Genomic DNA, 27,503 nt, shown 5'->3' on the forward strand with positions numbered 1-27,503 from the left:
AGCCAGTTGCCAAACAGAAGTACTTCTGGACTTCTGATGTGCCGGGGAACTGCGGCGGCGACTGGGAATTCAGGAGGAAGGGTATCCCAAGGCCATTTTAGAATATGCTGTTACAAGCTTTTACTGTAGTGTTTTGGTCTGAGATCAGTTAAATATGCTTTTCATTTGATTCGTGCTGGAGAACAAACAGTCTGGATCTTCAGATGCCTCTTGAGGTCGATACGTTTTCTTTCACCGAAGGGAGTGTTTTGCTTGCGCTTAACTTCTTCCTCTGCAGTAGTGTGAAATTTCATTTTAAATCCAAATGGCCCTTACAGTTTCACTCAGACTTTATGCGTATTGTTAAGTGTTAGTTAATCTGTTCTCTCGAATAGCTATTTTTCCTCTGTCTGAAAGGTTTTGCGGTATCAAAAGTGAAATCATAGGAACCAGAAGCCGCCAAGCGTAAATGTCTGTGGAACGAGGTAGGCTCTGACAGCTGCCGTTTAACTGTGCCCTGAGACTTGTGAGAGTCGTGGCGAGTTGTTCCAAACTTGCAGTGCTCTTTGTATCTGCGAAGCTCCCCACGAGCAGCTTGCAAGCGTGGTGTGTTTTTGCGTACGTGTGAGGGAAAGGAGAAGGATGATGTGAAGAAGCTGGCTGACTCCAGGAAATAATCAGATCCAATTATGTTGCTGCTGTTTAACCACCATCTTTACCGAGGTGATATTTCTATATCATGTGAGTCATGTGGAACACAGAAGACTTTTCATGGCAGCTTGGGGGGCCCTGAGAAGGTAAAACGTGGTGGCTTATGATCCCTTTACAGTGAAATAAGTCAGAAATAATTGGAGAAAACCCGGGAACTGGTTTTCCTTGTTCAGAAACGCTCTGCTCGCTGCAAGTAGAGACAGCCTTGGTGGCCGCAGGAGTTCCACTGCGGGGGCAGAGGCCGTCTGGGCGTATTGCACCTAGCTTGGCACAGCGTCTTTCGCCTGTGTGTTGCAGAGGGAGTGACTCGTGGCTCGGCTTCATCCTCCTCAAATCAGAGGCGTTTAGTTTCCAGATACTGCTGCAATCTCACAACTTGCAGACAGCGTGGGGCACACACCCCCTTCTGCTCCTTCAGGGCCTTGCACAGAAAACGTGCGTTTGCTCCCACACGTAGGCGAGAACTAGTCCCCAAGAAGGCAGTTTGGTGTTTTTCAGAAGAACGACGTTGCCCTCCTTGTATTGTTTATCACATCTATAAACTCAATTTGTGTGTATTTGATTTAAACTTAAACTTTCCTCTGAGGTTTATAATCCATTATGTTTGTGAAGGAATTTTCAATAACTTCTCATCGTAGTCCAAAATTATTTATTAAAAGCAGCTTTAGGCAATCAGTACCTGCACTGCAGCAGGCAAGCAGAGCTATTGGCAACTGTTAATTTATGTTTGCTAGCTTGAACTCTGTCCTCTGAAAATTTGTGCTGTAGTTTCTTTAAAGCTTTTTCGCATTAAATACCTTCTCCGTGAGATTTACTTGCTCCTGCGCGCTTGGAAGTGGACCCAAACTAATGTCTTTTCCACTGAAAAGACATATTCGACCAAGACTGTCGGGTTTAAGAACTGTGAGCAATACTTTCCTGGGCCCAGAAAATAAAAATACAGGTGTCTTACACACAGATGACACTTTCAACAATGCTTTCTTTTTAGCGTTACAGCCATTTGTTTTTCTCTAAACTGTGTTAGGAATTTGTTTTGAGTGAGCAGTGGCAGAAATGCAGAAGATGATAGTAGTGAGAGATTGCAAATAATTTCATCGGTGTTTTTGCAAATCACAAGTAGGTAATTGTATTTCTGTAGCGTTAGTCCGTTACACAGTCGGGATCCTAGAAAAACCTGACTCTAGAGAATTCGGCTGAATTTTCTTCGTACTGAGTCTTGTAAATCACGAAGCCGCTTCACTTTGGCTCTCAGAGATGAAAATGACAGTTTTCCTCTTTGTTTCAGGATACCTGTGATCTCTCGTATGCGGAAGGAACGCTAGCAGAAAGGTGAAAAAATGGGTGTTAAAACATTCACTCATAATTCCCCTGCGCACAGTCAGGAGATGCTGGGAAAGCTGAACATGCTCCGCAACGACGGGCATTTCTGCGACATCACCATCCGCGTCCAGGACAAAATCTTCAGGGCGCACAAGGTGGTTTTGGCAGCCTGCAGCGACTTCTTCCGTTCCAAGCTCGTCGGCCAAGCAGAAGACGAGAGCAAGAGCGTGTTAGACCTGCACCACGTGACGGTGACTGGTTTTATACCTCTGCTGGAATACGCTTACACAGCCACGCTGTCTATTAATACAGAGAACATTATCGATGTGTTGGCTGCTGCCAGCTACATGCAGATGTTCAGCGTCGCGAGCACGTGCTCGGAATTCATGAAGTCCAGCATATTATGGAATACGCCCAACAGCCAGCAAGAGAAGGTGCTGGATGCAGGACAGGAGAACAGCGCCAACTGCAATTTTACTTCTCGGGATGGCAGCCTTTCGCCGGTCTCTTCCGAGTGCAGCGTGGTGGAAAGAACCATTCCCGTTTGCCGAGAGTCGCGAAGAAAGCGCAAAAGCTACATAGTTATGTCTCCCGAGAGCCCCCTCAAGTGTAACACACAAACAAGTTCCCCTCAAGTGCTGAATCCTTCCACTTCTTACCCGGAGTCCAGAAATCAGCCCGTGGACTCGTCCTTAGCTTTTCCCTGGACTTTTCCTTTTGGAATTGATCGAAGACTTCAGTCGGAGAAGGTGAAGCAGGCCGAGAACTCTAGGACTTTGGAAATGCCTGGGCCCTCCGAGTCCAACAGAAGAATTGCAGATTACGTGACTTGTGAGAGCACGAAAGCCAGTTCTCCCCTGGTGATTGAAGAAGACGTGCGCGTCAAAGTGGAAAGGTTAAGTGACGAGGAGGTTCACGAGGAAGTATCGCAGCCTGTTAGCGCATCCCAGAGCTCTCTGAGCGATCAGCAGACAGTCCCAGGAAGCGAGCAAGTGCAGGAAGATCTCCTGATCAGCCCGCAGTCTTCCTCTATAGGTATGGCCATTTCTGGGGTTAGATACGTGTACAAACAGGCATGCGTGCGCTTGTGGTTTTTCAGGAGGAAATCTGCTTCGTGGGGTTTTTTATGCCTTGCTTTTGCGAAACTGCCTTTTTTTTTTTCCCCCCCGTTTTGTGAAATGTTACCTATAAACCCCAATGGGGGGATGGGACTTGGAGCTCTTTAGATAACTTTACAGAAGGCAGCTAAGACAGGTAAGGCTGTTGGTAGACCTCCGCATTTGGTAGAGGTTGATAACCCCCTCTTTACCTCTAGTTGCTTGAGTGGGGAGAATAATTCTGGGTTTGTTAGTGTCGAAAGGCATGATCTCAGCTGTGCTGCAACACCAAATCTGGAAGACTTGGGGCTGTAGCCACGGAGGGATAGAATGGTACTTTGCATCAGACATAAAATCTTGTATAATCATGACAGAGAGCCTTTGTAAGAAGATTTGCAAAATAAGTGGTGGAACACTGTCATCTTAATGCCCCAGACGAAAACAAAACCACACAGTCATAATATTGAGAATCTTTCCATTTCTGTGGGATTTGGTTCTCAAGTCGCTTCTTCAAATGCTGCCAATTGCTGAGAGAAACCTTTTTTCCATGAAAGACAATTTGAAGCCAGTTTTGGGTTCTTCTAGCAGGCTGTTGTTTATTAATAGCCAACACTTAAAGGTTACTGGAACTATCCCTTCTTTCGTCTTTGCGTGCAGTGCCTCGAATGGCGTTCAGTATGTCAGAAGATAGAGGGTTTGCAATGTTTCTAGTTTAATGACCAAATTTTTGCCCGAGTCGGCTATTTTGCTTTCAGTTAAGTGGCTTGACCTGTGCTCGGTAGAGTTTGTTTACTGAAAGATTTTTAATAAAGCCTGTTTTGTTTGAAGACCGTCAGAATGGCAAATGTACTGCTCTGCTTCATTCAAATAATGTATACATGAAAGGCTGCTTCATTTAATTAAATAAATAAAATACAACAAAGTAAATAAATGTAGCCTAGTAGCCTGCATTATTTGTTTTGTTTGGTCAGCATAACGCTGTGCCTTCTCTGAAGAAAGTGGGTGTTACATCAGTCTGACCATTCCAGGATTGCAATATGTAATCAGTGCTGTTGAACTTTTCAGGTCGTACTCCCTAGCAAGAAAGGAAAATATTTTCCATTTGTCCCATCCTTCAAGACTTCACGTTGTTGTTTTTGTTCGTGGGTTTTGCGTAGTTCATGTGTTGGTATTTTAGATCCGTAACGCTTTTTCCACATGAAAATGTTTTATTTATTGGAGAGGAGGCTGTTTACCTTTTCTGAGAAGCAGACTTCGTATCAGTTTAAATAGAAACCTTTAAATGTACTTTGCCAAAATAGCGCCTAGATTAAAAACTGAAAGAAACAATTCCTTCGCTGGGTAGTCTCCAGGAAAAGCGTTCCTTGTTCAAGAGCAGGTTTAGTTTGACTCCGTTTTTAACTTGTTATAGTAGGAACTCTGGAAAGGCCTCACCAGGGCCATGTGACAAGCGATGCAAATTATTTCATCAGCATAATTGTACCATCACAGACAAAATAGAACAAGTAGAAATAATGATTAGGGAAAGTTAAAAATAGGATATTAAGTGAAAGGAGAGAGTTTTACCGACTATAAATATCATACCCAAGCAGCTTAAAAGAACGAACTGGGTGTAAACTCTAGGTTACCGATGAGGAGCCTACGATCTGCGGAAGTTCTTGGAGGACATCTCTGGGAGTTAGAAACGTCAGAAAAACGGCCTACTCAAAAGTGGCTTGGATGAATCGGGACGTGAGAATGCGAGACTCGGACGGAACTGGAGAGAGAGAGAGAGAGAGAGGGGCCACTGAATGCTGTCACATCTCCTTTTCTGGGAGAGCCTTAGTGTTAAACCAAAAATACTTCGAAACATGCTCCAATAGCCAGGCACCTCGCTGAATTCTGTCCTTTAGCCAGTTTCCTGAAAGGATTTCTGCTGACAAGCAGCTTTGCCCATCCGTCTTCAAAAGGTATCTGGTTTGAAGCCACGGGACGTTTGTGGGAAGGTTTCCCGTTTTGTATGTCCCGGTCTAGGTTTTGTGCCGCTGAGGTCCTGCACCTGACCGTTTGTACGGCGTGGGGCAGAGGATCTCGGGCTTTCGTGACGATGATGTTTAAACTGAAATGTCTGTTATTGTGGATGTTAGTACAGCATGTCCTTCCTTAAAGTGGCTACAGAGAGAAGAAAAATGTCCTAGGCCAAAGTCCTCAGAGTACAAATCTGTTCTTTGTCTTTGACTATGTTTGAATTACTATTTAGTGGTCTTTGCGTAGCATTGTTAACTATCCTCAGAATAGTTTTTATTCACGTTTTGCTATAAAGAGAAACAGTGCTCTTGCTTTTTAGCACCGTTCACATGTACCTGATATATGATAAGGCATGCTTTGTAGCTAGAAAGCGCTTTTTACCTCCCAAAGATGTATTTCCTTATGCAGTAAAATAAGAACAGTAAATGGAGGCAGCACGATATGTTAAAGTACAGCTTTCTCTTCCCTGAACATATTTTCCTCGTATAATTGCATATGTTTATCTCAGTGTTTTATAGTGCATTTATAACAGCATTCCTGCCTCTCTTTCTGATACTGCAAAGAGCTCTTATTCACTCTTTGGGCAATTTCAAGAATTGTTCATTTCCAATTTATTATATTTGGAAGCACTTTATAGTACAGAAGGAGACGTGAAGCAGGGCCTTGATAAATAAGTAATTATGATTACAACAATAGCTATGTCTGAGAAGATATTTTCATAACTCATTAACACTGTTTCCATTTGAGAGGCGAAGGCGTAAAATTAAACCTGAGAGCAATTTGACTTATTTTTCAGTCGCCTTTCAGTTAAGTATTTCATGAACAAGAAGGATAAATCAAAACGGGGTTAACTTTCGTAACTTTATAGATCGTGTAGCTGCTGAATTTCCCAAACTTGTCAGCTTGTCACAAAATTAAAAATTTTGCTTCTACTAGTGCTGTTTTGAAACTGCTGGACGTGCAAGTTTCCTCCTGTCACTGGCCCCATAACATGGGGTCACGTTGAGACAATAATCTTTCACTTTGGTAAGGTTTTGTAGAACACACTGTCCTTTATAGAGACAGCCTTTTTTGGAGACAGTACTCTCATTCTTTTTGACAAAATGTGCACATTTTCTGCTTCACTTTCCATGTCTTTGTTCCTTCTCTTTGGTTTTCCGTTTTGTCTGACACTTGTCATTGTAGACCTAACGATACTTGACGCTCCTAGCGAGCTTTAGAGAAGGGTTCCCAAATTCAGATTGCTCGTGTACCGCTCTCTTAGGAAGCAGGATTATTTTTACCACAGCAGCAAGGGCAGGTCGTAGCACTGTCCTAAGCTTTGCTCGTTCTCAAGATGTAGGTGTAGAGAGAGAAATCTCCTTCCCCCGCCTGTTCTCATCTCGCACGGATTCAGTGGTAGAGACCCAAAGGCTGCTTGGCTCTTCAGGAGAGTTCAAGCGGTGCTTAGTGTTCAGTCACAGCAGGGGGAAAGGGAGGGGAGATGGAATTGCCACTTCCAAGTGACTTCCATGCTACTGGTCATACGTACGTCAAGATTTGGGAGCCCCGGTTTTGGAGAGCAACGGCAGCCATTCCGGTCCTTTGGAAATTTGGAGGAGTTCAGTCATTCGTTTTTATCACCTCCCGTTGCACCCGTAGACATCACTAGAGGAACAGGAGGAGCGTGAGGGGATCCCGTCCGCTCTCTGCACTCAGCTTAAAGAGGGAACAAAACACGGTTTGTCTAAATGGTCACACGTAACCAAACCAGAGGAATTTTTTTTTTTTTAATCAAGGGGTATGGCTGGTGGGGGGTGGGTACCAGCTCTTAGAGTTGTTTTAGTACTGTCCTGCCGACTTCCCTCCCTGTTATGGTGACATCAGGCCGAAATAACCTCGCTTGATTACACCTACACGAGGACCGAAGGCCGAACTCGGGGCGGTGATGCAGCTGCACACCTGCGCGACAGCTGCGCCAGGTGAATGGAGTTGTGGTTTTGTTGTAGTGCTGCGTTTACCTTAGATTTCTGTTTCCAAAACCCACTTGAGCTAAATTTGCGTGAATGTCGGCGCATTGAACATAGCTCTGGAATGGTTTTGTGTGCGTTTCTCTTACAGACAGATACCTGGTCCCTTTTATGTTGCATTTCTGGTTTCTCAGAGGGCTCTTCCTGTCTCAGCATCTTATCAATAAACGAAAGCACTATCAATGAATATATATATATATATGGAAGATTTGGAACACAAAAGCAACGTAGTGTAGCACGGTTGAACTCTGTGGCTGAAGACGTCTTGAAAATGGATGAAATAGCCCCTTTAGGTGAAAGTAACATTTCTGCTTTACAGTGTTAGTCCTGAATGCGTTTTGAAAACTCTGGCTGTATGTAACATAGATTCTTTCCGTTTTCTAGGTGTGCCAAATATTTGCCCTTTATTTATCCATTGAGTAGATAATCTGTGCAGAGGAGAAGTTGGTTTGGAACACGTGGCTTCTGGGTTTTCTAAGTCGTTTTCCCAAGACAATTCTAGTATCTTCTCACCCAGGAAGCCGTGTCTCTCAGAGATTTGGGAAAACAAGCTTTATGTGTATTTACCTGCCCCCCCCACCCTTTTTGAACACTTATTTGCATTAAATTGCCCTTTTTTCTTTGCCTAGGCTCAATAGATGAGGGGGTTACGGAGGGATTACCCACACTCCAAAGTACCTCTGGCACTAACGCTCATGCAGATGATGATGATCGGTATGTACCAATGTAGTGTGCAAACTGTTCTGCAGCAAGTGCTGTGCTGTAATTAACCTACCCAGCCTTAATCCCAGAATGTTTAGCTGTTCGTACATCTACTTCTCTGTGTTGATCAAAGTACAATCAGTGCCTGAAGGTTCAGATGCCTTAGAAGAACCTAGGTGATGAAAGTCAGAATTTGCTTACTTGCTTTTCGTTTCCTGTCTGTTTCCAGGCAATGCTGGTGAAGAAAGATTTTCTTGGTTTTGCTGTTTCTTCATCACTGCTCTTTATTAATACATTAAAAAAAAATAATCTTTACTGTGAAACGGGTGTGGTAGTTGCATGCATGCTAAAGCTGATGTAAAGCCACCAAAGCAACAAGATGAAAACAAGTACCTGGCCTTGGCTTCGTCAGACGTTGCTGTTGCCCTAAGGCACAGAGCAGGCAGAGCAGCCCTAGATCTTTTCTCCCAAACTTTCTGCAAGCTTCCTACCGAGATGCTGTGTGTCGCTTACTGTAAATATTTAGGTGTCTTTTACTGCGCTGAGATGAGTGATTTATTAAGGGGATCCCTTATAAGGGAAGGCTGGCGGAGAATGCCGAACTGAAATGGGTCTGTTTGGTCAAAGACGTATCTGTTAGAGCAAAGTGGCATACAAGGGCACGCACAGCTGGTTCGGCTTTTTTTTTTTTTCCTTTGCTTTTGTGGTGTCTGTCAAGTAGGGCGTACAGCTAGCTATTCTCTTCCTAAGCAAAATTGTTCAAGTATTGACACGGTAGCTTTTGCGTAGTGTTTTATTAGACAAGTGGGTCTGAGGAAGAAGTGTGAACCTTTGGGAGCTGCTCCAGAAAGTGTGTCAAGTGAAACTCCCTATAGAGATAACTATCACGAGCTGCATTTTGAGAGCTTATAAAATCTTTCCTGTCATTTCCGTCTAAAACCTGTCCCGTTGTAGGATTAAATCTGAAGGGAAAATAACTGCCTAGATAAGATTTTTTTGTATGACGGAGAAGATTTTATCTGTCTGCTAACAAACGTCAGTATAAAAATAATACCCAGCACTTAGGGTTTGAATTGATAGTAGGAGCACATGTTGCATTAGAACTAATCCAGGGTTTTAAAGCTATAATTCTAAAGTCAAGTGGCATACATATTTTCAGCAGTGGATTATTTCAGAAATTTCCTATGAAATTGCCGAGCTTCAGCACAAACTGCATAGGCGATTCAAAATGTATAAAATCCTTTAAACACACTGAAAATTCCCACTAAAAAATCTCTTCCATGCAGAGAAGGAAAGAATGTTTGCCTTAGTTTGAAAATAATTAGTCTCAGAGTAACAGAAGCATCAGCAAAATGAACTAGGATTTGCCCGTTGTTTATATAATAAGGGAACTAATAGTTATGGGAATTAATGAGAATTTTAGACTCCAGAACTGAAATTTTCTACCAAGTGATTTGTTCTATAAATTCAAATGAAAGTGCCAAGACTGTACTTACTCCCTGAATCAATTAAATGGGTAAAACGGTGCTTTCAAGTCCTAAGAAGTTACCTTTGGCATGCGTGCGTGTACATGCCTGTCAGGGCGAGACAGTGCGTTCTGTTAGGCTGTGACAGCTCTTCAAGAACTGGACTTCTAAACTCCCGTTTCGAGCACGGGATGGGCACGTCGGCAAGTAGATGTGGCCCGTCATTCACTGTGCAGCCGTTTGGGCACGCAGCTCTGGGTGCGTGAAATGAGATACTACGGAATTCGGAATCAAATCAAACATCCCGCTCTAGCTGAATCAAGTGTAAACATGATTAATGAATCATAGGCAAAGAGAAAGTTTCCCTCGCTTTTTATTTGGCATTTTCTTCAATGCGCCTTTAGTTTCAGTCCAGGTTGTGCGTTGCTTTCTCAGTAGAGAGTCTCAAAATGTCAAAATCAGTTGTGAGTGGACAATGCAAATTTATATTGAAAAATATGTATTTGTTCTATTTCTATTTATAAAAAAGAGCAAAAGACTGTTCCATCTAATGGTCTTTCAATACGACATCCTTATCGCTGTGGAAATGATCATAAATATTTCAAAATTTAGGATCTCTTATTGCCTGAGTTTCTGTGTTAAATAATTAACGTAATTAATTGATCCTCCTCCGTAATCAGTGTGTCATAAACAGCAGCTCACCTGTGGCTGTTGTCAGCTTAATAGGCACACAGGAGTCTGTTAAGTGTTAAAACTACTGTTTCACAGTGAAGTCTGATAGATTCTTTCTCTGATATTTGGCATTTGGATTGTAATACCCTTTTTAACGTAGATCTGTAATCCAGCCGTGGCTGGTTTAACAGCCTCTGTATCAATTTGTGACTGCATTTAAAAAGGAGTTGCGAAGGCTCAATTGTGAAAGATCTCTCTGATCCAATATAATGAGAAGCCTCCGCTTTTCTAAAATAATTGTTATTTACCAATAGAGAACATTTCTAGGCTCACTGAGCATTCTGGCATTCAGGTGTGTCAGAGTTTAGTTCCACATAGTTAAATATGGTGAAAAGAAGAAAAAATTGCAAGTAGAGTATTTTAGCGCTACAGTGAAAACATTTTAAACCTATCTCTTTATCTAGCTGTTACAGAAATTCTCTGAGTTGTTAGACGAATCTCAACTGTTCAATGCCACATTTATCCCAAATTGCCAGTTGAGAAAAATTGGCTATATATGGGGAAAAAGAAGGAGGGGAGAGAAGAGAGGATTGTGTTTCAAAGGTAATTTCTTCATTGTGCTAAGGTCCGCAGTTATGTCACCAATAGTATTTCAGCCTGCTTGCAGCGTGAGGATGGAAAAAGACGTGCCAATCACTGGTAGCTGGAGAGCCTCGCGATTCCCATTTTATCTGCTTTACCCGGCCTTTCTCACGGTGAAGCGTTTATCTAGGAAAAAACCAAACTTTATTTTAAATTTCTTCTAGGGAGATAGCCCCCATAGCATTTCTCCTGTCTGTTTCGGTTGCGGAGAAGCTGGCAGCAGTACAGGCTTTGAGGATGAGCTAGCCTGAGAAAGCTGCGAACAAAAGGAGAGCGGTGGCTCCGAATTTCTGCCCCAGTTCGGGTCTCTCCCTGGAAGGCTCTAGGAGCACAACGCTCTTTTGCCTCTTCACAGTCCCCTAACGCAGGAATGAAGGAGGAAGGACCTGAGAAACATGTTACCAGAAGATGAAGCAAATTAAATGTTTTCACAAAAAAAAAAAAAACAAACCCAAAATGCAATTTTTGAGCACACTACGTGAGCGTAGCTATATGGACATCTGAGAGCAGGAGTTCTCGCTGCCCAGGCAGCGATCCCTTTATCACCCCTGCATTGCAGCTGTCACTTCTGTGGCACATAGCTGCGAAAATTTTAATTGTGAATTCTCCAGTCAGCTGAGCACAAGGAAACCTTTTCTGAAGGGATTTGCCCCTTAGCCGGACGGCGTGACATTTGTCAAATACCAGATGAGGGGCAAGTTGCCCATCCTGGGCCCCCATCAGTTTGACTCTTCGATGATCAGGCTGTTACGGCAGCTGGACTTCTATGCCTTATGCTTTTTTCGCAATGTTGGTCTTCTCTTTTTTTAAATTCTTTTTTTTTTTTTTGGATAACAGCTCTGTCTGCTCATCTGTGTGGATGGAGTTTTCACTGGTAAAGTGGAAAGCGTATGGTCCTACCAGCTCCAGAGGCAAAACTCGTGTTTCCACATCTGAGTAGAGTAAAATCTCTTCTCTATCTATCACTCTATCAGAGTGATCTGCTCAGAAAGAGGAACAGGAGTGCCAGAGATCGTCAGAAATTTGGTTAGACAAATCAGAACCCGTGTTTAAAAGCACTCTCATTTACTGCGAGTGCATTTGGTGAGCCGTCAGTTGGCTTTTTTAGACCCGTAAGTGGCAGCGAACTACCTTGTGCCAGGCCCAGGATATAAGCTGCTTACTTCCCTCTTGCAAATACTCCCTCTTGCAAATACTCCCGCTTGCAAATACTCCCTCTTGCAAATACTCCCTCTAGCAGAGATCAACAAGGCTGTCAGCCTCTATCTTTTCCACAGCTCTCTAGGACCCTACTGTGTATAAAAAGAAGTGAATGACAATAAAATTTCTTCCTTAGAGCAAATGTTATTCCGGTTCCATGTGCGACCAGAAACGGTTCTGGGTTTTACAGACAAATTGATACCGAACTCCTGCAGGAAACTCTTTTATCTTGCGTGTATCGAGAGATACCTGGTGCTCTGTCTCTCCAGGTAAATCTGAGAGCTGGAACTTTTGCCACCGAGACCCATCGTTGTACCCAGAATTCAGACACCCAGTCGTCACAGTTGTATTGACATCCGTGCCCAGAGCAGACGAAGACAGTTAAGGTGTTGATTTTGAAGAGATGGTCCTAGTTCTGGACCTCCTGTGCAGATCAGCTCTGTGGATTTTTGTGTGATGCGTAGGAAAATGCATTTCTTTTCGTTCCTGTGAACGTTAGAAGTCCGCAAATTCCGCCTAACCTTGAAACCAGCGATCTGGGCTCAAGATGGAAGCAGACCAGCGAAGGGATTTGTTAGGTTAGGGAGACTTTCTGACGGTGTGCCACAGGAGACATCGTTGTACTTTTTTCTCGATACATTTCAGACGTTACAGTTTAGTAAAACTAAAATTGCATTGTTCTGGCCGTGGAGTATTCGGGGTCAGAGCAGTTCCCTGCTGCCAGTGATGTCTGATCTTCCATCAGGCTGTGAGCAAGCTGAAATGTCTGTTTCAACCAAAAATACAGACCTTAATGCTCAGGAAAGGGAAACCCCAGGTAAGTGCAAACTCCTATTGTTGTTGTGTTTGTACCGGCAGCTTTGTTTTTGTTGCGCTGTGCCCTTTAGCAAAGCAACTTCCTTGCCAGAGGACTTGGATTGTAACACTGTAGTTCCCTTAAACAGTTTGCAGCTAGAGGCTATGTAGGAGCAATTAGTCAGTTTTAAATAAATTACTTTGAATGTTAAATTGTTCCTTTATTATAGCCTGTGTGCCGTTTTTTAAATACAGCAGTTGAGCTGTTCTCATAGAGACGATCGAATCGGAGAAGGAGCAAGTATTGATTAACTAGATTAATATTTTAAACTCAGAAATATGTAATTGTAGATGCTCATGTTTGTTCGTTGAACTTGGATTGAAGTGAAAATGCATTGGCTTTAATTTTGTTTATCACTGAAGCTGCAAAATACTCCTTTGCTTCCTGATTTGCTCGATTCTTTAAATTCTTCCTCAGGGACCGTTCGCTGGTTGTAAATCATTATCACGCTTCAGAAAATGCCCATGCCTGGAAAATAAAGTTGAGTTTGCAGCTGGTGCTCAGACCTGTTGCCCAAAAACCCAGAAGTCAGGGGTTATTCTCTGTGTGCAAAGTCAGTGACTGTAAGACTTCAGATGCAGGTCAGACATGTTGCTGTAGAGGCAGAGATTTCCAGCATAAGTACAGACTTCCACAGAAATGTAACACGCCAGTCTTTTTCTTCTTCTCGTACAAGTGTGCTCATGGTTCAGATTTCCACGGGACAAGGCTTCTTACTTTTTGTCTAGCTTGCCTGTAAATCAGTGAATTTTTTCTTTGTAGTTTGGAGAACGTTCAGTATCCCTACCAACTCTACATTGCTCCTTCTACCAGCAGCACAGAGAGACCCAGCCCAAATGGTCCAGACAGACCTTTTCAGTGCCCAACCTGCGGGGTCCGGTTCACTCGCATTCAGAACTTAAAACAACACATGCTTATCCACTCAGGTAAGAAACGTTACCCATTTCCAAGAATTACTAATTTATAGGCTCACAGGGGTTTGCTCGCTGTGCAGCAAATATACTAGTGCACATCTTTTTTTTTAATCGCCTGCCAAGTGCTTGAGAAGTGACTTCAGAAAGATTGGGTAGAGGTATGTCTCACTGAGTGCTTGTTTTGATACATCAGCTCCGACTGATAGCTCTGCTCGTGGGTGATTAGCGTTTGTGTGGACTGAAAAAAACCTGATTGCCTGAAGCTCATCAGAACAAGTCATTTTCATGATGAAGACTTGAGTCGAAATAAAGTATACTTGACTTTTTTATTATACTGAAGAAGCGATGTAGATTGAAATTCTTCCTCTTACGTGTTGTAATTGTCTGCTGTGTTTTAGAGGAGACTTGCAGCCCTAAGAAAATATTATCTATCTTATGTCCTTGCGTTGAAGAATGTTGTATGCCTTTGGATCTCAGAATTTTTGGAGGGATTGCAGGACACCTGAATGGTTTCGATAATCAATTTAGCCACTGCAGATAGTACAGGTAGCAAAAGGTTTGTGTGAATGCCTCCTCTGAGTCTCGATCCCCAAATTGTTGCGTTCGTTTTGATTTCTAACCAAAGCATGAACTCCTAATGTCTCCGCTGTCGGTATTTTTCAAGACTTGTCCCCGTGATCTGGCAGTAGCCTTGACGTTTTAGTGAATGAAGGGAATATTAAAGGGTTATAGCACTTGAGCATCGAGCCTCATTGTTTAGCATCTGCCGGTGTGAGCTTGGCTCTTCCCTGCGCGCAGGTGCTGTACCGTTTTCAGGCGGAGCAACCACGATTGTCAAGGTGTGATTTTTTCACTGTCAGCAGTTGTTTGTCAAATCCTTTCCAGCCAAACGACCGGACTGTGTTTAGGCCGGCAGCAATAATAGGTGTTTAATACTGAAAAAAGCAAACCTTGTGGGCACCTCAGGTGGAAAAGGATCCCAAGCTGGTTGCGCTAAAGTCTTAACTGACGGCAGACTGGCAGGCTTCAGCAAAGCATCTCTGGCCGACCTGTCAACGGGCAGCCCCTGGGCGAAGTCGGGAGATACTTGAATAGCTGGTTTAGAGTAATTAGCATGCAAAAGAAACTCTCAAAACTTGTAAATGTTGGAAGTGTTTTCACATAAGCAAAATGGCCGAAGAGATTTTCCTCAGACTATCGGAGGAAATAGATGCCCTGGGACAGTACGAAAGCATGAGAAGTTTTAGCGCCACCAGACAATATTCTAGTATATTAGCTTGTTTTCACATGCTTCGCAGGGAGTTTCAGTGTAACCTTAACTACAGCTTTCTCTGTATAAAAGCCCCAATTAAAAGTTCAGCTCCCACTTTGAACATAAGGAAAGCAGAGTGAAAGACTGGTGGAATTAACAGCCCGGACTGATGCACATTCAGCCTTTTGAAAAAACCTTTTTTCTTCCATGACAGCCCCATTATGAATAGACCTCCATATTCCAGATTCTTAGCCTCATGTTTGGATTTCCTCTCTTTCTGGAGTTCAGACTTTTTATTAAATCTTAACTTTTTGGTGATTCAGTCTTTTATGTTGTAATAGTTCTGTTTGGGTGTGATTACATACTCTCAGCCACCGCAGCGTGCGGTAAAGCTCCTATGTTTTAGGGTTTTATTAGCGCCGGTAATAAATGAAAAGTGAGCCAGTAACAGAATTTCTAAATTAATATGAGAAAAAACTGAGAGGCATGAACCTAAACTGTCTTAGAGAGCTGTCTGTCATGTGAAGTTGCTAAAGATTCTTGTATAGAGAGGTTCCCACGCAACATAAAGGCTGCTACTTCACCCTTTTATCGCCATCCCTGCTGCATTACAGGGGCGTCCTTGTGCGCACAGTCCCCCTGCCAGAACACTTCTCCGAGGCCAAAGGCAGCCAGAAAAAGACGTTGCAATTAAGGGTAGTCTGATAATTGCATTGTTGGGAAGCAGCCTGGCACAAGAATCTCCCGAGATCAAAAGAGTTCAGAAATGGTTTGAGATGACTGCTGCGCTGGATACTTCTTGGCCGTGGCTCAGGATCTGAACTGTAGTATAATCCGTGGAGGCTTGTGTTCGTTTTGAACCGTGGGGAAGAAGATCTGTAAGCGTTACGGACAGGTGACATGGTTATGAAATCCCTCGGTCCTGAGGAAGTGTAGCTCTGTGAGAATCGTTTCTGCCATTTGAAAGTTAACCGGAGAATTTTGTCCCAGAACAGCGCTTTGCTGTGACTGGCCCCAGCTGCTGTCCTTTGGCTGTTGGAAATCTGGAAGGGTTTTGCCGGTGACCTCTCGTTACAAAAGGTGAACCTTTTTTTTCTTGTTGCTCTCTCTTCCGCAGGCATTAAACCATTTCAGTGTGACCGCTGTGGGAAAAAGTTCACCCGAGCTTACTCGCTAAAGATGCATCGCCTGAAGCACGAAGGTAAACGCTGTTTCCGGTGCCAGATATGTAGTGCCACTTTCACTTCCTTCGGGGAATATAAACACCACATGCGGGTTTCCCGGCATATTATCCGCAAGCCTCGGATTTACGAGTGCAAAACATGTGGCGCCATGTTCACCAACTCTGGAAATTTAATCGTTCACCTGAGGAGCTTGAACCATGAAGCGTCAGAGCTAGCAAACTACTTCCAGAGCAGGTGAGGTGCACAGCAAAAACCTAACAGGGAAACTTGCTGCTTTTTTTTTTTTTTTTTTTCCTTAAATCATCTTTTCCTGCTTTCAGGGCAGCCTGCTGTGCCTCTCATCAGGTTGCCAGCTAATTCCAGTCAAAGTCATTCTTGCGCCACTCTCTGTTATATCTGATCTGTCTTACAGCGTATAAGCTATGTAGGAGGGCACCGAAGGATCGAGTGATACGCAGAAGCTGCTTCTGGGCTACTTAATTTCTCTTTTCAGTAGTATCTGTGGACAGGCTGGTGGTGTTAAGCCGTAGCGTTCTGTACTGTAGTACCTGTCGAGCTCTGTCAATGATTTGCTGTTGAAAACCTTGTACGCAGCCTGTTCGCTCGTGTAGGGAACAGGCTTGCTGCTTCATTTCAAGTCCTTGCTTGATGGTGGGTATTGTGGAAAGATTGCATGACTCCATACCTTCTCTTTTTTCATTTTCTAGGTAACAGGTGACTAAATGATCAGACTAACAGGGTTTGAAATAGTAAGGGCCGGTTGGGCGTTTCTCGTTCCTCAGGGCACAAAAGGATTGGCATCTCTCGCAAATGCCCTTCACTAAAGGCTACTAAAAGGGTTCTGAGACACGAGACTAGCTCTGTATTCTCATATGAAAATAAATGTTGGTAAACGTTGGAATTTGAGAAAGAAAAATATGAAAATGGATGAGGGAAACCGGAGGAAGCTAGGTCTCCCAGCTCTTAAATCTATAGAGAAGGTGCAACTTGGTGTGTTTGTCATCCCTCTTCAGAAATGCAAAAGAAACGTATCGTAAATGTTACGGCATCTACAATACCATCCCTCGTGGCTTCTAGACGTTACGCTTTTTCCCTACGAAACGTTTCAGCGTGATGTTCTATTTGGTTATCTCGGAGGTGATGTAGGGTGAAAAAATCACGGCTCAAACCGGGAAAGCCAGTCACAGGCTTTCCCACGCAATATTGTTTAAAAATACAAGCGCTTTCTAGCTGTGGGTTTACGCAGCTCTTGTCCTGAGCGCTTGTGCCAAAACTAGAGGGGAAGCGCTAAGGGATGGTGCCGTGAGTGCGGCGAGCGCTTTTTTGTTGTCAAATTCAAGTACGTGATTTTAGTTGCCTGTGGGCCTTCCTTTAGCCTGAATTTACAGCCACTAGGTTTAGCGTGGCTGGTTGTGAATTTGGATTTGAAGCAGTGGATGCTGCTGTCACTTCAGTAGAGAACTGCTTTCAAATGGATTATTACCAGGAGGAAACAAAGCATACAAACTTGGAGATATAGAGAGATAGAGAGAGATATATATAGATATATAGAGATATCTATAGATATAGATATAGATATAGATATATAGAGATTTCTATAGATATAGATATAGATAAAGATATAGATATAGATATATACATACTTGCCTCAAGTACAAACTTATGTGTCTGGTGCTGAAAATTCACAGAGAAATTTTCTTTTCCTTATGTCCTCATGCTCTGAAAATTCTACCGGAGAGTTTGGTAGATTTTTTTTTTTGGACCCACCCAGCCATCAGTTGGTCAGAGTAAGTTCCAGACCCGTTGTCCAGAAAGGACTGAAATGGGAAGGAAATGCAGTTCCCTCCTTTTCGCAGTGGTGTGATACGTGTCAGCAGCAGAGAACACCGCTGGGGCTGGCAGCCTCCTCGCGCTTTCAGCAGAGCCCTTGCGTCCTCGCCTCGCCCTTCTGTTTTCCAGCCTGGCCGCTCTGAGAGGAGGGCTGCTGCTCTTTCTTGGGTGGGTCTTGCCTCAGTGGTGGGAAAGGCCCACGTCTTTGCCAGCGCTGAGCTCGTTGTCGTTTGTATGTTTAAAGGTTGAGTGCTCCCCTTTTTTTCAGCGAGGTTTTCAGTGCCGTAGGATGTTCCAGACGTTAACTTTAATTCTCATCAAGGTGATACAATCTAAATAAGGAGAAGTCGCTGTGTGGGAAATACGGATGCACGACAATGCGAAACAGCCGCCTTGGAATAAATTCTGTGTGTGTTTAAGCGAGAGCCAGGTTGCGGTGCTGGGTGAAGTGTGTCGCTGTGATGATCTGGGAGCAATGTGAAATGACTATGTTTGTTCTCTGCGCGGTACCGTATGTAGCTTGTGCCATGTAACTGATACAAAGAAAGTGATATTGCTGATGTTTGTGTGAGAAATGACATTTCTCTTCTGTCCTTTGCCCCTCTTCTAGTGACTTCCTAGTACCGGACTACTTAAACCAGGAACAAGAAGAGACCCTCGGGCAGTATGAGCTAGGGGAGCATGGCTTTGAAAGCAACTCTTCTGTCCAAATGCCTGTCATTTCACAGGTGTCGTCAACTCAGAATTGTGAAAGCACTTTCCCCTTGGGGTCTCTGGGTGGGTTGGCAGAGAAGGAAGAAGATGTGCCAGAGCAGCCAAAGACTAACGCCACTGCTGAGGCAGCCGCAGGTGACCCTCCGAAACCGGAGCTGTCATCTATTACTATTGAATAATTCATGGTTTGGTTTCATTTTTGTTCTTTGGAAAGTGCCTGTGTTTGGTCCTGTACATTTTAATTTAATTTTTTTTTTAAAAACAAAAGTGGGGAGATGTTCCCTTTTTACTTTGTAAGCTACGCTTTAAACCGAAAACTGCAACAGATGTTACATTATTTTTCATGACTGAATGATCACTTCTGTGAAAATATTTAAGACTGAATGCACAAAAAGATCTTGTCAGAACATCATGGAAGCTGTGATACACTTCTAAAGAAGAACAACTGATTCAGATCACTTTAACTATTTCTTCTTCCACAGTTAGAGCAGCTCATTAAGTTTCTCTTGCTTCTGCGGTCCCTCTGGTTAAGGGAAAGAAATCAGAGGAAATCTTTTTAAAATGACAAACAAAAGGATGCATCGGAAATCGTTATTGAGCAGTTTTGACTAGTTTTGAGTGGATGCTTTAATCTTCTGCACAAAAACCCCCGACACTTCCTATCTCTGTGCCTGCTGTTTTTCAAAGCGCTTACTGTAACCCTGTTCTTGGAAACGGTAAGCATTTTTGAAACGAACAGTCACACGCTTTTTAAAAACACATTGTCCCTTCTCATCTCAGATGAATCAGTTTTGACAAACCAAGTGATGTCATGCCAGGTATTCCTACTCCTTGTATTCCAGTCCTTTTAGAAACTGCTGGATCCCGTAGCCTGTCCAGATTTGCCCATCTTAAGCTTAGGCGTGGAAGTACTACGGTCAGGAAAAGTCTAACGGTGCATAATGAATTGAGGATGCTAGAGAAGTGTCTGTCGGTGCAAGCCTGACAAACATCTCACGCTGTCTCTTTCTGCAGAGGGGGACCGTGTATGGAAAACGAAGGTTTTCCCAGACTGAAATTCTGGAATCATGGCTAGCTTATTTGCAGTTCTGGCCACTTCCCCCTGTCATAGATACTGTATTTTTACTAATCTCCAAAAGCTAGCTGGAGGGAGTTTACAGATGGGAAAAAAAAAAAAAGAGCTCTTTTGTGCATTATTGCACATTTTTTGGTTTATACATATGCGTGTATAGTTTCTGAGATCTTTATTAGTCTGTTTTGGACAAAACAAGCAATTTATTCTCTTTAGAGGCCAACTTTCTAACCCAACAGGGGGTTGTTTACAAAAAGCCTATATAGCAATGATGAATTGTTCCTGTTTCAAAACATTTTAAATCCTTGCCAACTCGGTTTATTAAAGGCCGTTACTCCAGCTACGTACGCAGCTCAAGTAAGCAATAAATCGACAGAATTGCAATTTCATTTTTCCATATTTAGAAAAAGCTGCAAATGCAGGGTGTGGGATTTTCAGAGCAGTGAGTCTTGTTTTGTCGAGGCTGTTCGGGCTATAGTACTGCTTTGAAGACCTAAATTTAGGAAATACATTAGGAGGTTTGTGATTTTTTTCCTGTCGCTTCTGAAGTTCACTCAGTGTTCGATGCCAAATGCCCGTCGCCTGCAGATGACATGGCGAGCAAGTAGGTATGACTTGATCTTAGTATTCCAAAGGCGTGATGTAGGCTCTCTTAGTTTTGAATCTTGGTTTTTTTGCATTGTTGTTTTCTGTCCGGATTTGTTTCACGCAAACGTGAGGAGGAAATGAAACCACTGGAGAGAGGTTGCTCCTGAAGAAACAGAAGACACAAAAGTCTTACTATACTGCAAGATCAATTTGTATTCGGTTAGCTTAGGCGGCTCCGATGCTCGTGAGGTCTGAGTTGCTTCTCCTAATAGCCACCTTTTGTAAGGAAAACTTTGTCGCCCTTTGGAAAGAGCTTTTAAAGGGTTTCGGTGACTTTAACAATTCTTCTCTGCTGTGTTTTAGGTAAAAAAACCCACACGTTTTAGTTAAATAGAGCGAAACCGGTTGGGATTTAAGTCCTTTCCAAGTTACCGGAATGAAGTTTCTCCACCAGATCCAAAGGGTGGTTTAGAAACATGCTGCAAAGGAGTTCTCTGCTGCAATTCAGTCTCGTATGTCTACCTTTGTAAGTCTTCTTAAAAGGGCTTGAAGGAGAAATTCTTTTCTTGTGATGCTGTGCTGTGAATTAGTCCAGTGTCTGTTGATGGGCTGAATTTCAAGACCAGTTCTCTTCCACTTCTGATTTCTGTAACTGGGAAGCCAGTGAGACGAGACAATGCCTTTTGCTGAGTTTTATCCTGAATTATAGGGCTACGACACTGAACTCAAATACCTGCTTCTCTTTTTTTCTGCTAAGGGTTACTCCGCTTTGCGGGTAGGTGAGAGTCCTTTGTGATTCCCGTAGTAAAAAGTACTTCACACATTTCCAGGCTGTACAGATGTAATAATCAAAGGTGGTCAGATACGGATGGACGTCGTCTTCTGTTAGAATCTGGTGATTTTCACCCATTAGTTTTTTTTTTTTTTTTACTAAACAGCTTATCGGTGAGGAGATGTGCAAATGCAGAATAGACATAGCCGGATACCGGATTTTTAAGACTTAACATTTTGTGTCAGAAGGCAAAGTGCTTTCTGAATACCAAAGAGAAGGGGGAAAAATTTTAAAAAGACTTTGTAGCTCTGATCTGTTCTTCCTTGAAAACAAATGAGTGTCATTGACTGTAACACCTTGGTACAAGGCAAGTCGTGGGTTCCTCTGTTCGTTGCGCTGTGTTACACGTTCTCTTTTCAACCCTGTAATCTCCGCGTGACATCCTAATTTAATTCCCGCTTTTCAATCTGATTCAACTCCAGGGACAATCGAGTTCTTAGAGGATTTTGTTTGTTTGTTTGTTTTAGGCTTGGGTTTACTTGTTCATTTTCCTGTTTGTAGCTGTTTCTCGATAACATCTCTTTGCTCCATAGAAGGGAACGCAGATTAAATACAAATATCGTTTTATTTCTCCCCCCTAACTTGTTGGAAGTGTCCACTTCTTTGAAGTGCTCGTGTTCTTCACAGGAGAGGTGTAAAAAACGTAGGACATCTTAAAGCAATCTCTGTTGCTAATATGCTTAGATTGCAAATTGAGCGAGATAGATACCTAACTAAGCTAGACTAAACTTGCCTTAAACTACACTTGGGATTAAACCTAAAGCATAAATTTCTTCCAGCACGTTGTCAGAGGGTTTTGAACTCTGGAGTGCATTTTCTTTTTTTTTCTCTTTTTTTTCTTCCTCTTCTTTTTTTTTTTTTTTTTCCTTTGTTTTGTTTTCTCCCCCGAAAACCCCGCTCTTTGGTATGCATTTCTCTTTCTGCTTGACAAGGATGACAGAATCACAGGATAGTTGAGATGGGACTCTGGAGGTGATCGAGTTCAACCCCCCTGCTCAAAGCAGAGTCAGGGAGAACAGGTTGCTCAGTCCAGTCAGAATTTGAACATCTCCGAGATGGAGACTCCCCAGCTTCTCTGGGAAGCCCGTTCCAGCGTTTGACCACCCTCACCGTAAGGATTTAGTGTGCGTAGGTGGGGTTTCTTGCGTTTCGGTTTGTGCCCGCTGAGAAAGGCCTGGCTCCACCTTCTTCACCCCTTCTACCCAGTCGTTTTAGACATCGAGGATCCCCCTGAGCCTCCTCCAGGCGAACCAGTCCGATGACTCACAGCCTGTATGGCAGACGCTCTAGTCTCTTCATCACCTTCGTGGCCCTTAGAAGTTTGTTGAGGATTTCTTCCCAATAGCTACACGTGTGACCCATCGCAGCAGTTTTCTTTGTCGATGAGCAGTCTCCAAATGGAGTCACCAAGTGATTTATGTCTTGCTTTTGCACATCCTTCTCCCGTGTGGCACCGATCTTTGCACTCAGTGGAAAAGCCTTTTCCTCACCCATTTATTTTGCGAGCAGAGTGCCTTCACTACCACAGAACTAGCAAGGTTCTGCTGATTGCCAGGGACCCAGATTCTCAGAGTCTGTGCAGGGTCGTTACTCCTTGCACGGTGTGTAGAGCAGTACGTCTGATGGGAACAGTGGGAAAGGAAGGGATGAGGGTTTTTTTTTTTCCTGATCGAAAGTGGTGTTTTGGTAGAGGGGGAGAAATTCAGAATCCTTCTGTTTCCCCGCCAAGAGTGGAAGAAAAAGACGTGATGTTTTAGCCGTGTGGGAGAGTTGGCCGAGTTGTAAGAGGTTGTTTTGTTTTTCGATGCAGATGCGTAGCACAACTCCCCTGGAAATCCATGGGGCTGCCCACACGTTTAGCAGACGAAGCTCCCCGTCAGAGCTGCTTGTCGCTGTCCTTACACCACATTAGAAAAGGTGTTTGTTCCTGACGATTTGTCTGTCTTGCTACAGGTTGAGTTCGGTTGTCAGGCTCGCAGATACTATGGTCAAGTCTCTCATAGTGAGAGATTAGTAGACTAGGTTATTGAAAATGGTTCTGGGTTCACATGTATCTTGAGTCTAAAAGGTGTGAATTTAAACTTTTTAAAAAAGTAATAGCTGCCAATGCAGTAAAATATATTTTATAAGACTATGATCCCTATATGTCCCTTACGGGATAAAATTTTATTGTTTTTAAGCTATGGTTTAAAGTTTTTATACGAGGGCTTCAGTCGCTTCTTGGGTCGCTGGCTTTCCCCTCCAGCCCCGCCCGGGATGTAAGAGCACTGAGACTATTGCCGGTCTCTCTCTGAGACGAACCATGAAGCATTTTATATGCAAATAGAACGGGAGCTTTGTGCACCCTGCAGGGACGGAGAAAATGCGGATGTAGGAGCGCCTGCTGCTCCTGCGTCCACCGCAACTTCTGCACCATCAGAATCTGGAAAATAGCTAATTTTCATTCCGATCGATTAAGTTCGAGTTTTGCTGACAAGGGGAAACCCAGTTTCGGAGGGTTCTCATCTCCAAGTATGGACATAATAAACTCCATAGCATCTTGATGACAGACAAGAGGGTTTCAAGGCCGGACGGTGCCTCAGCCACATCGGAGGTCCCCAGTAAATAGAGTCGGTTCAAAGTATTTGAGGGAATGTACCATAAGAAACAAATGTGAATTTTTTTTAATGCAACAGTACTTACTGCTCTGGGTTTTTGTTAACTCAACGTGTGCTATCACAGTGATTCAGTGTCCCACAGGTCTCAACTACCAATCTGGTTGCACTAAAAAAAAAAGAAAAAAAAAGAGCCGAATCGGTTTCTGGTGCTGCCAGCCTGTGTGGCAACTGTACCTACAGTCTTCCTGAGGGTTGCTGCAGTCCCCAGAGGAGTGATTTTGTTTAACCATTCGTTCAGCTGATGCATGCTTTTGATATTCTGACCTATAGCCCTGGCTACACAAAGTTCTTGGACAGCTTCTTTGCCCTGTTCCTGCAGTGCCTTCACTCTAGGTGCTGCCCTACGGTGAAACCCCGAAGAGGGAAAAGAGTAAGCTGGAGGAAAAAATGTGAATTAAATTATTGTTGGGCTTCTTTGTGCATTTTAGTAACAGTGAAACCCCCTTAACTGTGCCAGTCTCCGGTCACCAGCCGTATATCCAGTCGTCATCTCATCCACAGTACAGCTTCTCTTGTTGATGCTGGCCACAGCTAGATTACTTGGCATGTTTATTGACTTAACAGAATTGTTTTTTGGGTTTGGTTTTGTTTTTTAATGTATACGATGTTTAAATACACTTCACATTTTATATAATACTATCTGGCTATTAGTATTTTTCAGGAACCATAGTTCTTGGTGGCTATATATATTTTTGTGACTTTTTTTGTAAACTAAGTGCCGTTTCAACGTTACAATCATTTTTAGAGTTATTGTAATCAATGTGAATATCATGTTTTTTCAAATCTGTTCTGAGCCTGTAGTGTTTGCTTTGTGATCATATGTGTAATGTATATATTCTGTATAGTTACATTGTACTGAAATACTAGCTTGTTTGATATAAGAAAAGTATGTATTGGGTACCTTTTTGCTAGCCTGGTTGTTTAATCTTTAAAAAAAAAATGTTCTAAAATACAAAAAAAAAAAAAAAAAGATCTCCAAACTTGTCCCATTATAGGTCAAAATTAAGGGGGGAGAAAAACTAGTTTTGAGTGTCTTTGGATAGAAACATGAAGCTAAGATTTTTCATTAAAATATTAATGTTTTATGGAGTATATCTTTGCTTTGTGTCGTTATTTAACTGTAACCAGAGTTTGTCTTAGAGGTCAAAAGACTAACTTGGACCTTGTGCAAGGAGGCGCGACTCTGTTGCTAGAGCTACGTTCTCTTACCGCTTTTGCTTATGATTGGCCTCAAAATAGTTGAGTATGAGGAGAACTCGCTGTTGCTGAAGCTGTCGTGGGGAGGAAGGTAGTTCAAAACAGAATAAGCGTTAATAAATGGTTGGAGGAGTTACAGGAGTACAGAGTATTAAGAATAAAGTACACATCTCTGTCTGATTTTCCGTTGTATATTACATTTCCTCGTGGTCATGTTCTCTTTTAGGCTGCATCCTGCAAAAGCGGTGGGGCCACCTTTTGAACGGGGTTTTGGTGACGGAAAGCCGGCCGAGAACGGGCCTAATCACGTTAGTCAAAGCGGAAGAGGTTTAAAAAGGGACAGTAGACAGAGTCACCGCGGTGGCAGCTGTGAGCTTCGAACTAGTCGTGAAACAGCCTAGAGCCGTGGGACTCAACATGCACCTCTGCTGTTTCGGGCAGCCCTTGCCTTGAAATGAGTTTGCCTCCCACAGCCCCACCTGCGTGACCGAGCTGGAATGCTGGCTGGATCCACACGTAGCTGAGGCCCAGGTAGGAAAATGGAAGTTGGGGCTGAAGTGGTTCTAACTCTGCCCGCCAGCCTGTGTGAGCAGCCAGCAGGCAGGCGGGGTTGCTGCGCTCGCAGTCACGTTGTGCCCGGCAGCTGACACGGGAGGGAAAAGGAAAAGGGAAAAACGCTCCGCGGTGCAGGGCGAGCAGCCGCAACGATCCGGGGGAGGGGGGGCCAGGGCATCGAGGGCTTCTAAACTCCCGCTTCTCATTTTCCTGAGGACCTTACGTAGGGACAGAAGTATTTTATTGAAAGCGTAACTGGCAGAGGGAAGGCACCTGGCGAAGGCTTTGGAGAGAATCAAGTCTGAGAGGTAAAGGCTGCGGCTCTGTTGTCTCCCGTAAAAGCAAGGAGTTGGCTGCTTTGAAGCCAGCCAGACCCCGCTAGGAGCGCGCAGTGATGCTTAGCAGACCATGACAATCCTGAAGTTCGCGTATGTATGAACGTACCCTATGATAAAGCTGCGGCAGGACCGCTATCGTGCCTCCCTTTGATGGATACCGAGGTTCGGGCCGGTGACTCGAGCGGATTTTTCCAAAGCACGACCATATGTTTTCGTACGAAACGCCTTTCAGACGCCCTTAACAAAGCCAGCATACGCTATTGAAGTTTTTCAGTGGTTTCCGTTATAGCATTTAAGCATTTTATTCCTGACAGTAATGAAGTACGATTTCTTCCGCAGAGAGGAAAGCGGCTGAGATGAGATTGAACTCGTAGCTACCGAGAATGTAGTAGAGCAGGGAACAGAGTTCTCCCAGGGCTTGCCGCACCGTTCCTACGTAGGCGATATCCCGGTGAAAACGAAGCCGCTAAGAGAAAGCTGGCTCGGATTGTGCAGAAAGCGCTTTCCGCAAGCTGTTTGTGCGTGCTGCATCCCCAGAGTGCTGAGCGTAACTCTTGTCATCACCGTTCTTAGAGCAGCGGTTGCTGTGAGGCCGTGAGCGAGCAGAGCAGGGGTAAGTGTGTACATGCTGGAGCCTCGGTTGCAGCTCAGAGACGTGCGGGTTTCAGTCATCCTCGCTTGTGGGATCGGTTAACGCTTTTTTTCAGAGGAGGCAGGCGCTCTCGGATAGCAGGTTTACACCTCCCGCTGGTAGCCCTGGTTTTCTTAGCTGCCTTTCAGAAATCCTTTCGGAGAAGGCTGCAGACGCCCAGAGTGAAAACGCCGTGTTTGAAAACCGTGCTAAAGGCTTGAGTTAATTGTCTTCGGTCGCGAGTTGCCTTTGTCTCAGTCGCAAGGTCTCCCGGTGAAGATTAGGGAGCAACTCATGGGGCATCTCTTTGTGCATCTCACTTGAGCCTTTACCTCCCGTTGTTGAAATTTGAACTCTTCTGTCCCAAATTTGAAGGTAATGACCTCAACCTAAGAGAGGGGCTTTGCTCAACTCTTATTGTGTGGCCGTGCCGCTCTCACTGACTCTTAGACACCCCCCTGTTTTGAATACAACTGATTTCTATGGGAGTATCTGTGGGAATACGTCAGCTGCACCTTCCTAAACTGTGTTCCCAGCCCTCCGTGGGCCTGCGGATATCTAGGAGTTCAGGCCCTGTGTTTTGTAATAACGCCCATCACTGAGAAGGGAACAGTTTTTTCTCACAAGGTGCTGCTCGTTCCCCTGCGCGCGCACGCACACACGCACGCGCAATCTGTTTGGGCTCATTCGGAAGGAATTTTGAACAGCGACCGTACGAAACCGTGGATTGGCCAACTCTTTCCTTGCTGCTTCCCTACAGAAACAGCTGATGTTACTGTCTGTCACTTGGTTAATTCGCGTCGGATGAGACAGGTTACTAGCTTAGACCTCCAGCAAGAACCTTGCTTCGCTCTTCCGTTAGCCCTTACAGACTTCTCTCGAGTTTGGAGTGAAAAGGAGAGGCACGGTTTCCTGCGATCCTCTAAACATCTCTAAACTCATCTCTAAACGAGCTTCTCCTCCACAGGGAGGCAGGACTTAAGGACAAGGTATTAATTGTAAGGAAGCAGACGTATTTTGTGGTCTTGAGAGGGCTTTTTTTGGGGGGGGAGGAGGGGAGTGTTGATGGTACTCCACT

General features: G+C 43.8%; 1 protein-coding gene across 2 annotated transcripts; it reads left to right on the forward strand.

The window, feature by feature from the left end:
- The first annotated feature begins 1,978 nt into the window (after nt 1-1,978).
- Nucleotides 1,979-18,803, forward strand: ZBTB44 (zinc finger and BTB domain containing 44). Of its 2 annotated transcripts, none has more exons than XM_009949440.2 (5): nt 1,979-3,045; nt 7,753-7,837; nt 13,424-13,587; nt 15,945-16,245; nt 18,452-18,803. In XM_009949440.2, exons 1-5 carry the CDS (start codon nt 2,028-2,030, stop codon nt 18,732-18,734), a joined length of 1,851 nt encoding a protein of 616 aa, XP_009947742.1. In that variant the 5' UTR covers nt 1,979-2,027; the 3' UTR covers nt 18,735-18,803. The 2 variants fall into 2 exon arrangements, with proteins under 2 accessions (XP_009947742.1, XP_086332941.1); XM_086476815.1 differs by having other exon boundaries at nt 13,478-13,587.
- The last annotated feature ends 8,700 nt before the right edge of the window (nt 18,804-27,503 follow it).

This window comes from Leptosomus discolor, chromosome 22 (assembly GCF_034619465.1).
Source record: "Leptosomus discolor isolate bLepDis1 chromosome 22, bLepDis1.hap2, whole genome shotgun sequence".
Taxonomy (NCBI): domain Eukaryota; kingdom Metazoa; phylum Chordata; class Aves; order Leptosomiformes; family Leptosomidae; genus Leptosomus; species Leptosomus discolor.

What these genes read in the sequence shown, in the direction of transcription:
- ZBTB44 (XM_009949440.2), top strand. Translation starts at nt 2,028, where the DNA reads ATGGGTGTTAAAACATTCACTCATAATTCCCCTGCGCACAGTCAGGAG. An exon ending in CCCGCAGTCTTCCTCTATAG is followed by an intron (nt 3,046 to 7,752) that starts GTATGGCCATTT and finishes TTCTTTGCCTAG; the next exon opens with GCTCAATAGATGAGGGGGTT. An exon ending in GCAAACTACTTCCAGAGCAG is followed by an intron (nt 16,246 to 18,451) that starts GTGAGGTGCACA and finishes CCCCTCTTCTAG; the next exon opens with TGACTTCCTAGTACCGGACT.